The sequence below is a fragment of the Phoenix dactylifera genome, unplaced genomic scaffold (assembly GCF_009389715.1).
Source record: "Phoenix dactylifera cultivar Barhee BC4 unplaced genomic scaffold, palm_55x_up_171113_PBpolish2nd_filt_p 001370F, whole genome shotgun sequence".
Lineage (NCBI taxonomy): Eukaryota > Viridiplantae > Streptophyta > Magnoliopsida > Arecales > Arecaceae > Phoenix > Phoenix dactylifera.
In genome coordinates, this window is record NW_024068694.1 from 864 (window position 1) to 13,563 (window position 12,700).

A 12,700-nucleotide genomic window follows, 5' to 3' on the forward strand; every position below is an offset into this window, starting at 1 on the left:
TGTGATCAATCCTGGAAATTGTCAGTCAAATCCATTCAAGAGATTGCCAAGGAGTGGTTACACGTCCTATCGGCCAAGAAACGAGAAACTTATAAGGGCCTAAAATTGGTGGTCGAATCAGTTTCAAAAGAAGGTAGAGAACTATCATCTAATGAATAGAGTGGCACAATTCATAAATTAAATAAACACTGTACCTTCTTTTCCATTCAAGTTCCAGGTGTTTAAGTATTGGAAACGGTTGCACAGTGTGTCTGTGACGTGGAATAGACGTGTTAGTAAGTCAGCATTAATGTGGCGATGACATTGCTGTGGCCTGATGATAATGTGGCACTGGTGTGTCGTTGATACAATGCGGACACGCTGTTGATGTGACATTGATTTGTCGCTAACATGCCACAACCATAGCGTTAATGTGTCGTTGAGCTAACTATGAAATACAGCCTAGAAGGGAATGAATCAAAGAAAAGAAGGTCTACCGCTCTCAAGTCAATGATTCAACGAGAAGATAAAAGCGAAGAATCTGATAATATAGAGGGTGGGAGGAAATAACCCTTTTAACAAGAAGATTTAGAAAGTTTATGAGAAGAAGGCAAGGATAAAAAAAAGACCTTTGACTAAGAAGTAGAGCAAAAAAAAAAAAAAAAAAAAAGAACCGCTAATATGCTATGAGTATAAGCCTGGTGATTTTAGAGCAAACTACCTATTACTAAAGAAGGCTTTGAAAAAGTCAAGAAAGAAGGCAATGGTCGTTGCTTAGAGTGACGACAATGGTCGTTGCTTAGGGTGACGGCAATGAATCAAAAACAGCAGGACAAATCCAACAAACAGCCAATCTACGACTCATGGTTTGTAAAGTCAAGGTAAATTCTATACCTTTGAATGATTTCACTTTTGATAAAACTATGATGCTTTTTACAATTTAATAGATGAATTTAAAAAACAGAACTTAAACTAAAAAATCAAACACTCTTCACTGAAAAAAAAAAATCAAAAGCAAAATAATCATTAATTTAAGAAAATTGGAATCTGAGCAAAGAAGTTAACAAGCTGAATAACCAACAAATTTACGTTAAGTTATGAACAATTGAATATAATGTTGAATAACCAACAAATTATTTTTGACAAAGCTAACCTGACTATAATATGTTATTGAGAGCTTCCTCCTGTCCCCTGAGTATCATCCTGACTTAGGCATCAGAGGGTTCCTCACTGAATACACCCAGGCAAGAGGACTTCCTTGTTTATGTTGTTTCTAGTTGGAGCGTCATTTCAAACCAGCCTCCCCGCAACTGCCTCTCGCATCAGGTCTCAACCCGACACGATCCAAGCAGTCGATCACCGAGTTCTCTAGCACTAACGCTTTACTCGTTCGGCGCCTAGGACTGGCTAGTTCCTAGGAGCAACAAACAATAACATGTTGTTTACGTGGAAAAGTGTTTGGGTAGCAAACTTGATCGGAAAGAATAGGAAGCTTTCATATGAAGTGGGAGTGTTTATAGAATAGGACAAAAGGGAGATTAGAAATCAAAGGGAGCCCCAAATCATGTACCTAAGCCAAGTATTTCAATGTGGAAGCTTTGGTCTTGCCAAAAGAGTGAGCCAAGCAACCAAGAAGTGGCTTAAGCATGGCACATAACAAATTGAGTGAGGAGAACAACAGACTAAATAGCTGTTAGAGAGATTGAGTGGAGAGTCATGTTGAATCAGTCAGAACATGCCGGTGAACTATGGGTTTTATTAATTGACCTAACAAAAAGGATCATGATGCAATACAATATTAAGCAATTATTGAAAGTAGTACAAGATCTGATAGTGAACAAGATGGGGCAAGTGGGAGAATAGTAGCCCCAGTGGTTGAAACTACCAAAAAGTGGAGTCCAGGCATGGGCAAGAACTAACACTTGACATATACAGTTACCCATGCGTCTACAATTCTATGTATAGATAATGTGTTGTCCAAAGATGCAACCCAAAAGAAGAGCGTGAATTAAGTCCTTAAAAAATTATAATTATTTATAATTGAAAAACAAACACTCAAAAGTGTTTGTGTAGTAAATGATAATATGTATGTCTATATAGAATTTGAGTGTTGAATGCAAGATGGAATAAATATACGGCACAACAAACACAAGTTTTATAGTAGTTCGGTACCAAATTCAGCACCTATGTCCACTCCTTGAGGCATCCTTCTTGAAAATTTCACTCTCGTATTATCAAAGATTATAGTGCGATTGTTCTACTCCGGCTCACAAACAAACCTAGTTGTTTTTCGCTAGAAATCAACCAAAAAACCACCCCAATCAAAGCTTTCCCTTGGTATGATTATAACACACAATCCAATTCAAGGTTTTGATGGAGCTTTGCCTCAAATTTCAAACCCTTTGAAACTTGTTATAACGAAAACACAAAAATACAATCAATGAATGAAAAACTTCTTAAGGTGAGTTGATTTGAAGTGGTTGAAGCATGTGTTGGTAGTAGTAATGCTCTTGTTGGATGCTTGGAAGCTTTACTTTCATGCTCTCCAGTGTGGGTGAATGTGATCTTGAATGCTCTCTCACTTAACGACACTTCTCTATATGCTTTTCTTTTTCCCTCGTTTTTTCTTGTTTTCTTCTGATGTCCCAAAGCATTTATATCTTGAAAAGTAGTTGGAAAACTTTTTATAGCCATTAGAGAGGAAAATATAGCAAGTAGGAGCGAGAAAACCTATTTTAAGTTCATAGAAAAGTAGTTGTTTGAAGTGTCACACACAGAGGGGTCGACTCATGATCTTCAAAGGTCAACTCTTCTTTTTCTTAGATCGACTTGAGAAAGCATTGATTTTCACTATATTCTGTCTTTCGCTGGGGTCATTCTGGGGTCGACTCATGCTCAATAGGGGTCAACTTAAGCTGCTTGGGTAGACTCGCAGAGGGACTATTTTTTATTGTGTTCTGTCTTTTGCCTAAGACTATTTTATAATTGACTCGATTGATCCTGGATCGACTCATAAAAGTGCACATGGTTGCTCCACTGTGCTAGGGTCGGCTCATGTAGCTTTGGGGTTGACTCTTGAAACCCTTCATAATTAAAATCTTCTATCTAAGCCTATGGGCATTCAAAGGTTGGTTCCTCATGACTTGGGGCGATGAATTAGAAGAAATGTCAATCGGCAACCGTATCTGAAAACAATGATTAGTGGATATTGGTGACAGCAAGCAAAGGATTGGGGATTCAGTGGTGTAATGTTAAGAGGCCATGCGACATGAAGACATTGATAGCAATATGAGGGAAGTTCCCATTAGGCAACAACGGTTCTGCTTGACCCTACAAAAGCATGCATATGTTGTCAGTGAAGATTTTCATACTATTTTTTCTGACTTTTCCAAAGGAAGAAACTGAAAATTCAGCGATTTTAAAAACAAAGAAAAGCTCGTCTAATACAAAACTTTATAAATACTTTTCACATCCTTTCCAACTTGAGCATTTTAGGTTGAATTCTTCTTCATATGTTTAAATTATTTTAAGATTATTTTTACTTCCTCAATGCATCCTTAAGAATTCCAAAAACACAACTAGTAAACTTTTACTCAAATATTTTGTATAATCAAAATCAAACATTTTAGGTCAACAATCTATCCCTTTTTGATAATGACAACTTTTAAGTACTATGATAAAACAATGTGTGCTAGGATAAAAATAATCAATATTCACTATTAAAAAATGATTTACCAACATGGTATCTAAATAAGTTAATTTTCTTGATACCAACAATTTATTTATAATATTACCAACTTATTGTCAATGTCCAACCGATTTGAAGGTTCATTTAGGTCTTATTTTTAATGTTCAAATGATTGCTCTTGATTACAGTCATATTTTTCATGTCTTTTCTTATTTCTTTTCTCTATTCTTCTTATTTCTCTTCTCAATACTTGTACCATCTCTTCCCCTTTTTGTTGTTATCAGAAAGAAACATGCATTTGAATTGAGGAACGGAGTATTGTAAGGCAAGTAGCTTCATTAGTACTATAACATGTACAATAGAGAAATTATCAAAAATGACGTATGTTGCGGAAACCAGTACATCATAGCAAATAAACTACCGAGATTATTAGGGTGAAGTATCTAGACACTATAAAGGAACTCCTAAATGACTACTCAGAGGATCATAAACTATGGTAGGAATGATGGATGGTAGAGCACCTAGATCCAGGGGCTAAACTAGAGGGTCTGAAGGGTCCAAACTAAGTAAAAGGATGATAGAAAGGTTGAGTGGTCCCAACTCTTGGACAAATCGCCCGATCATATCAACAAGGGTAAAAGCTAATGAAATGAGAGACTAGGTCGATTTTCTCGGCCAGTCCCAAACCTCTCTAAGGCTATCCTAAATCTAAGCTCCCATCCTCCGCGTCTTAGTGGTGAAGTTCCTAATGTCGTTCTGCTCTGAATTCTACAGAGTTCTCATTCCCTTTTGATCTCTATGGTCCTCCAAAGTTGACTCATCATCATATGTCTCACCTCAACTTTACCATCATCTGAGTGAATGAAGATAGATAAGGCTCTAATCTCTAATCCATTGAAAGTATGCCACATGGTGACTACAGAAATCTTTGCTAATCTTGGATTCTACTCTCCTCCTGCCGAAATGCTTTAGATGCTACCAACCTACCCATAACTTGCTCAACAACAACTCTTAGCTGCTCCTCATCTAGTCTAATAGTCTGACTAGTAATGCTTTTTGAATGCTGTCTAAGGATAGATATTAAAAGATGCAGCAAAGTCTTCAATCCAAACAAATGCTGGCCTATACTAATGCTATTATTAACGATTCAAGTTACATGCTAATCCTTTTCATAATGTAAAAAGTCTAAATAATGTCAAACACGGTAGTTTTACCAACACAATATTGCCTAAGAAATACTAATTGTAGAAATGAAAACATAACAATGTTAACTTTGAAGAAGTTTCAACCATCCTCCTTGAACTTCCTACCCATATAATTCACTAAGGAATAATCTAAAAATACTGTCTTCAAGTTCAGTTTCTTCATTGGCAAGGCACAACGGTAGGCTCCATGGGTGTGGAAGTACTTCTGTCGCACATGTCAGGACCAATACTTGTCACCCCCTCTTCCTGATATAAAATGAAAACAAAGACAATTATGCATACAAATGCAAGCATGAAGAGGCATACAGGCACTAGGATTAGAAGGGAAGGTCAAGCAAAGTGATGGACCTTGGCAAGATTTCTGAAGTATGTGGTGGTGTAGTTCCCAGTAGGAAAGAACACTTCAATTAGATCAGCTAAAACCAGCTGGGGCTGTGCAAGGGCTCCATCAAACCAATCTTTCAAATAACAAGCACTTGTTAGCATAATTGGACTTTTTTTCAAAACATGGAAAACATCAAATAAAAAATTAGAAAAGTATTGTACAAACCAATATGTTGGGGCATTATGTAAATTCAATGAAAATTCTAATAATTGTACACATAATTGAAATTATGTGTCTCTAAAAGTAAAATATTAAGCACATTGTTTCCAGATTTTCATGGTTCCAAGGTATGCTATAAAATGTACTTTTATTTCTCTAATAAAAAAGAAATGAATGCTGTTTTAGTCACATAAAACATTGTAACTTGAGGACAGATGCAGTAGGGTTGTGCATCCAAATGATGTCAAAACTTAGCCAGCTGATGCATATAAGATGGTGAGCCCTCTTTTGAAAGTCGAAACAAAGTCATCTCGATTATTGTTTCAATTGCTTCTGGTTCAAGTTCAGAATTCATCACTTTCATCAGAATTTGATGGTAGATACTAAGGTCAGTGGAACCGTCGCCCGGTTCGAGGCATTCCAAGCTATACCGGCCGTGGACCGGAACAATTCTGGCAATGAAAACGAGATCGGCACTGGAGGAGGCAAAGACGAAAGAAAAAGACGAAAAGAGTGAGAAAGCGGGAGAGGAAGGTCGAGGCCGGCCAGGGAACCGCCACACGGAGGAGAGCTGCGGAAGAGGGGCCCATTTCAGTCCCCTGTTTCGTTTGAAACAGAGGCATGAGGGGCGCTTTTTATGTTTAGAGTTTTTAAGTGAAAGTGGCAGAGCCCTTCTTCTACGGCTTCTCGGCGGCTCTACAGCCTCTGCCTCCTCTGCGCGACAGCTCTCCGACCTCCACTAGCCTCCTTGGCCTCCCCCTTCTCTCTTTCTTTTTCTCTCTCATTCTCCCTCCTCCGCCTCTTCTACTGTGTCGGTACAAGCCCGGCACGGCATGGCACGGGTTCGTACCGACTATGCTACTGGGCAACTGGTACAATGCCCAGTATCGGTTCTGCCGACTCTAGTAGATACATTTCAAAATTTAAAGCAGATCCCTCATTTTACAATAAAATAAAGAATATATATTAATTCAAATGTATGCACGGGAAAATAGCTTCAGAACATAAGAAATAAATGGTTTGGAAAATAAAACAGAGACCATATAAAGAAAAAGGTGAGATGAACGATAATTAGCTGCTTAATGCATGAATAAGAAAACAACATAACATTGGTTTGTTTGGTAAAATTTGCAATTTACTTGCTCATGGTCTTATTCAATTAGTAATTACAACAAAAATGTTGTTTCTGAGTCCTCAGAATACAGAGAAACATTTGGGTCATTAGATTCTACAAGCAGGAACAAATGTGACTTTAAGAATTGTGGCATCCAACTTATTTGCATTACAATACCTATACACGAAATCTACAGTTTAATATTTCTGTAGACAGTTTTGAACTGGCACGATTCAATTCCAGTAAGGTTACAGATTACATTTTATCTAGACCTTAACGTGGACTGATGAGAATTTGGATTGTAAGAAGGAAGAAGAATTCAGAGATAATTAATATAATCCGTAAAACAATTAATAACTCATAAACCATGCATCTACTTCCGAGTATAAAAATTGGCAGGAGAAACTGGGAACCTGCATTAACAATTATTAGATTATGTAATTATTAACCACCAATCTTACCAAGTGTTGCAGAATCTCGCATTCTCTTATCATATCTCCACAGGCTCTGATTGGTGATAAAGCCAAAGCATGAGCTGTCTTCAATATCCATGTTCTCAAGGAATGTTGATAGTGTGTACTCTGCTGGCTTCAAAACGTATGTTTGATCAATTACCACGTCCACAGTCTGATGATACACACAAAATCATTTGGTTCAGCTAGCCTTCTATGCTGTTCATTTAAATTGTTTTAGAGTCACTAGTGAAGTTTAGTCAGTACAGAATTCCTGCTTTGTCAATATGGAAAGAGATAAATGCATTGAACATTAAATGCAATTCAGCTGGAACTTTGAGATCCATTGAATCAAGGTGGCCCTTATGCAAATTCTGCAACATCCATTAGCAACATTTCTTGGGTACTTTTGCATCCATTACCAATTAAGAGTCCATCTATATGATCTAGTTTGATAAAAACTTTCGTCTGATTCACAGCAGAGAAACCTGTGATCTTTCAACAAAAGGTGGGAAAATTGATTTTCAATTTTACGAAATGCAGGAATTCTACTTATCAAACCCACCATCCAGGTAATAGCAGGAAGGTCATAAAAATCTTGTTCTCGTTTATATCAGTTGTTAACTTATTTAAAAATACATTTTACTTCATAGACCGCTACTTAGGTTTCATCCTCATTCAGCTTTATAGGACAAGAATTCCAGGTCTAAGGTCTAATAAAGAAAAGCACTTGCTGAAAACTTACACAAAGGATGGCATGGAAGTTCTCCATATCCTCTGGATCTGAAACATTGTAGAGATTGTTAGTGATGGTATCATCCACATTCTCACCTCCAGCATCGGTCACATACTGCTCAATGAACAATGTGGGTTTTTTATCCATCCAAGAGCATATGCAAAACCTTCTATTTGTGTCTACATACATGTGCATGTGTTGATGTGTATCTGCATGCAAATACTCTGCAAGTTCCCAAAAGATCTTACCTGCAACTTGTAACCTTCTTTAGCAAAAGACCATATACCCTAGAAAATTATTATGAAAAGTAAATACATAAGCCTCACCTCATGCTATTAACATAGTTTTATTGATGAAAGTTGAAAATAGGTTTTTTGGTTTCATGTCTGAAAAGCATAAGATGATGGCAATGTCATGGTATACCTGGTTATACTCCACCCAAGCTACAACAGGTTTGAATCGGGATTTAAGGTTTGCTGCAGATTTGCTTAAGCAACTGTAGTTTGCTTTAACCTGCAATGGACAATCAATTGAAGATAAAGATTTTCCAAGTTAATCGAAATTTGTAATGTTTGAGGCCCATACTGACTTTTCTCCCTAAAGAAAAGGACCACATTTGTAGGTAACAACTGACTGAATGTAGTGCATCACTATCATCATGTTTTTTTCCTTCTCCCTCTCCTATTCTTCGGTAGTATGATATTTTTGATCAAATTGGCATGTATTTTTACAGATTAGATGCATTTGTAAGTAAAGTGCATGATGAGTAAATAGAGAATTTTTTGCATTCAATAAAAACCAAAAGTTGAAAGTTGAGCTAGACTTAACTGCATCATACACTGAATTGGCACGGGCTTCTGAGTTTGTGAACGTTGCCAAGTACTTGATCCATTCTGCCCTCTTAAGAAATCCATCAGAGAACAGTGTTATTGTTAGATATATGTCACTTCACACATAAATGTGCATATATGAAACAGGATGCACTTTAGCCTGTGGAAAAAATAATGGTCCTCTGATGCACATACATTCTAATAGATCGCTGCATATGCAAATATAGAAGATATACTTGTTCTTACCTGCAAAGGAGAGCTCTCATCCATAGGTACAAAGGCTGCAAAATTGCAAGCTTGTTCTGCATCTACATTGCTTATGAAGTGTGCGGAGAATTGTGAGAGTTGTTGTATATCTGTTCGGTTAACAAGCTGGATGTTGCCACTCGTTAACGACTTCAGTATACATTGCGATGTTACTTGATCTGATGTTATGCCCTTCAAGCTATCTAGCAAACCCAGCAACTGCAAATTTCTTAAAGAAAGTTAGTGGTATAGAACAGAAAAGAAATGGTGAGAGGAGACCAAGTTTAACAATGGCGATGAAATTTTTTCAAAGAATCAAATTAAAGTGGTTTAAAACCATATGGTTGTGAAGCCATCAGCAGGCCATGCAAAGATTAAGCTTGAGAATGGACATTGCAGTTGTACGCCAATTCTAATCAATTATGTCATGAGATAATTGCCACTCGTTGGATGACCATCAATCAAAAAAAGCCAGACTAGGAAAGGTATGTTAGACTAGCCAAATGCAATATTCAGCAGGAGATCATATAATTCCTTTCCTCTGTTCATGTTAAATGTCATAGGTTCCAAATATCTAAAGAATTAATTACTTATTTCAAGTAGATAAATTGAAACAACTGGAATGATTAGAGAAAGCCTATCTGCTTCTTTACTTGGGAAGCTATTTCCTTAATAATCTATAACTACTAAAAAGATGACGCCAAACTACCAAAAAAATCAATTTACAACTTTTTGAGACTGAGATCAGAGTAAGAAAAAATATTAGAGTTACAGTTTTAGGCAGTGGTGAAACTTCAGATTTGTAAGTAGCTTGATCGAGCAATGCCCAAAAATGGGACAATTCAGTTATTGGTACTAGAATAATTAAACACTTGCCAGTCCTTGTTTTTAAATTTTTTAAAAAAGAAGATAATAAAGGACATGCTCCTACAACCATCAAAATAGGCATGAGGCAGTTAAAAGACAGGAAGGTAAATGAAAGTCAAGTGCATGATGATCAGAAGATCAAAGGGCAATCCCGCAGACATTCTTCATTAGAAAAGAAATGTATAATCTGAGAAACTGATAGAAAGTACTCATTCACATAGCAGCAGTCCTCACCTCGAAGAATGACACTGTAAAAATCCATCAACAAACAGTAGATTAAAATTGCCATGTAGTGTGAGTAGGTAATGGTACAACGACAAAGCAGAATACAAAAATATTGGCAAGACAAACTATGAAAAAGAAAAAGCTAGTATACATTTCACAGTTAACAAATTATATTTAGTCCATGGACATAATTAAGCCTATTTCTATGCACAGTTATATTTGTTTTATTTACACTTATGCACTGACTAGCAAAATAAACATCAAATGACCATCAGAATCAATTTTTAGATACAAGATTTTTGGTCAGCAAGAACTAAATGTAAAATAGCAATCAATGTAAGGGTTGAACTTCAATGGGTTCAAATTGTATCTTTCATGCAAAAGAATGATTTATCTTCCTTCACACGGATCCACCGTTGAATCGTGCAACGGTTGCTTCAAGATTTGTGCAGGTAGGTGAATGAAGGAGTTCGGAGTGCTTTGAGATCTTACAAGGCACGACCTGCACAATCCAATGGATGATGTGAAAGAACATCAATCATTCTTTCTTGCAATGATACGATCCCCACCAAACTTCAATTCCCCTTTTTGGGGGGAAATTGAATGGTCAAGCTGGTCCAATAGCTAGACAGGCCCATATTTTACTCCAAAAATATGGAGTAAAACAAATCTTTGCCAAATTTAAAAAAATTGGGACAAACCAAGGCTTTCGTCCAAAGGGCCATCAATGTATATAAAATTAAATATGTTCAGGAAACTTGAAATGGTTTTACCTATCCGACATCATAACTTGAAGGATGCCCTTAAAATCAACTGAGATCCTTTAGATTTAGATTTTTGATACTTGGAGGACAGTATCAAACCTAGGGCCATGGTCATATAAACTGTTATGGGTCTGGGTCAGGTTCGGGGTCTCAAGAATAAGGTCCAAATGGGATCATGGCTCTGCCCTAGTTAAGAGGTCTTCGAAGTACTATTCAAAATATTTTAGCTTAATTGCCCAAACCCTTAATGCCGTTGTCCCACGGCCTGTTCTAACTATTAAGAACGGCCATTACATAAGCATCATGGAGTTATTGATTACAAGCATGTGCAAGGAAATAAATTAAAACAAAACAAAGTAAACATATAGAGTACAATCTTGTACACGTACCTGGAAAATTGGTAGTGTCAACAGAGTAATTGGAGAGTGGGATCACAAAAGACTTGATCCTCCCGGTGCAGTACTTAGTTCGTGACGCCATCCTCGAATTATTCTTTGTTTCACACAGACACCCATACGCATAGATGTCAAGTTCCAACATGTATTATATGTTTTCGTGTTAAGTAGAGGCAGAGCAAGGAAGAGGCTAGAAGATTTCACCTGCATGAGAAGGTAGCTCTTCCCATCAATGCTGTTCTTGATTACCTTGAAGCTCTGCCCGTAGTATATGTGGAATAGCTGGGCGTCATCCACTTTAGAGATGTTTCCCACCACCGGAACAGTCTTGGCTGCTCCTCTCGCTTGTAACACTAAGAAGAAGAAGGAGAAGAAGAATACAGAAAAGGAATAAGACCTCTTCAGAGGCTTAGAAGAAGCCATGGTTTTGTGTGTCTCGGCACCAGCGCCTCCTTCAACTTGGACGATAATTAGATGATGGAAGGAGATGTGGAAGCTTTTCGGCGGTGGTGCGGATAGGTGGAAACTTTCTTGCTCTCCTTTGGGTTTAGGGGTTTAATTTATCACGGGGAGAGGCAGAAGGACCCGAGGAGTCCATGCAAGCGCCCGTGCCTCGGAGAGGATGGCGGACTCTTTTCGTCCTGATCTCCTTTTGGTTTGGATTCCGGGCTGGACTTGGTGCGCTGTCATGCTTTGATTTGCTTTTGGTTTGGGTGAGTGGTCTCGGGGGACAGGGATGGCATGCCTCTTTTTGTCTCCGTCTGCTGTCTGAAGTAGAGAGTGGGTTCACGTGAGAGTGCAACAAGTTGCCGCCAGCTGAGGCCATATACCTTTGTGGCCTTCAGATTAAAGAAACGTCACGCCCATTGATTTAAACAGTGGATATAGAAACTTCTGTTGTACGTGAATACAGCTTCCTGTATCCGGCTTCATTGAGTCTTAACAAATGTAGCGGTTAAAAAACGTAAAAATACCTCTGGTTTGCTCAAATTTTGAGTGCTGAATTGGATATATAAGTTACCTTCAGTTTTGTTCCTGAATCCTTTTCCTGCTATTAATTGTTGGCAATTGATAGAAAGCTGGTGAATTTTAAGGATATAGGAAAAAAGAATTTGAAGAACTTAATGCATTCGGAAGAGAGTGAAAACTTGGCAGCATTTCTGTTCCTTTTTCTATTAATTTTTTTGACTTTTTATTTCAGAAAATTTAGTATCATTTTCTATCTCTACATGCACCACATGGCTATGTATGCAGTCAATCACAGCCGCTTCTTTTTATAAATTTCATTCATCAAACATTTATTTCAGTGCACCATGATAGGAACGAGTGACGTTGATTAGCTCCGTACATGGCCATTTGGCACAGTGATGTTGGGTATAATTCCTCGTAGGTCCCCACTAAGCAATTGGAATTAGATTTGACACATACTTATAGGCATCTTGTATTTGGCTCCTATACAATCATGCAACCATTTCTTCAAGCATTTTAATCTTATATAGCGCTATCAAATTAGTCCCTAGGCTGAGTGACACCAAGAGTCTTATATTTTTAGCCGTTAGAAGAAGAACCAAAAAAACTGCTACAAAGTGGAACGGTTTAGAGGCAAAAACTTGGTCCATGGATGGCTATTGACTCACAATGAACTGTCATATCCT

The 12,700-nt window shown here is 37.6% G+C and overlaps 1 protein-coding gene across 1 annotated transcript; it reads right to left on the minus strand.

The window, feature by feature from the left end:
- Nucleotides 1-4,767: 4,767 nt before the first annotated feature.
- On the minus strand, nt 4,768-11,597 carry LOC120108512. Its single transcript, XM_039122130.1, has 11 exons — nt 11,250-11,597; nt 11,040-11,142; nt 9,896-9,909; nt 8,795-9,013; nt 8,547-8,618; nt 8,142-8,231; nt 7,967-8,005; nt 7,728-7,832; nt 6,992-7,157; nt 5,221-5,330; nt 4,768-5,118 (listed from the first exon to the last, which is right to left on the minus strand). Exons 1-11 carry the CDS (start codon nt 11,466-11,468, stop codon nt 5,032-5,034), a joined length of 1,224 nt encoding a protein of 407 aa, XP_038978058.1. The 5' UTR covers nt 11,469-11,597; the 3' UTR covers nt 4,768-5,031.
- Nucleotides 11,598-12,700: the final 1,103 nt, after the last annotated feature.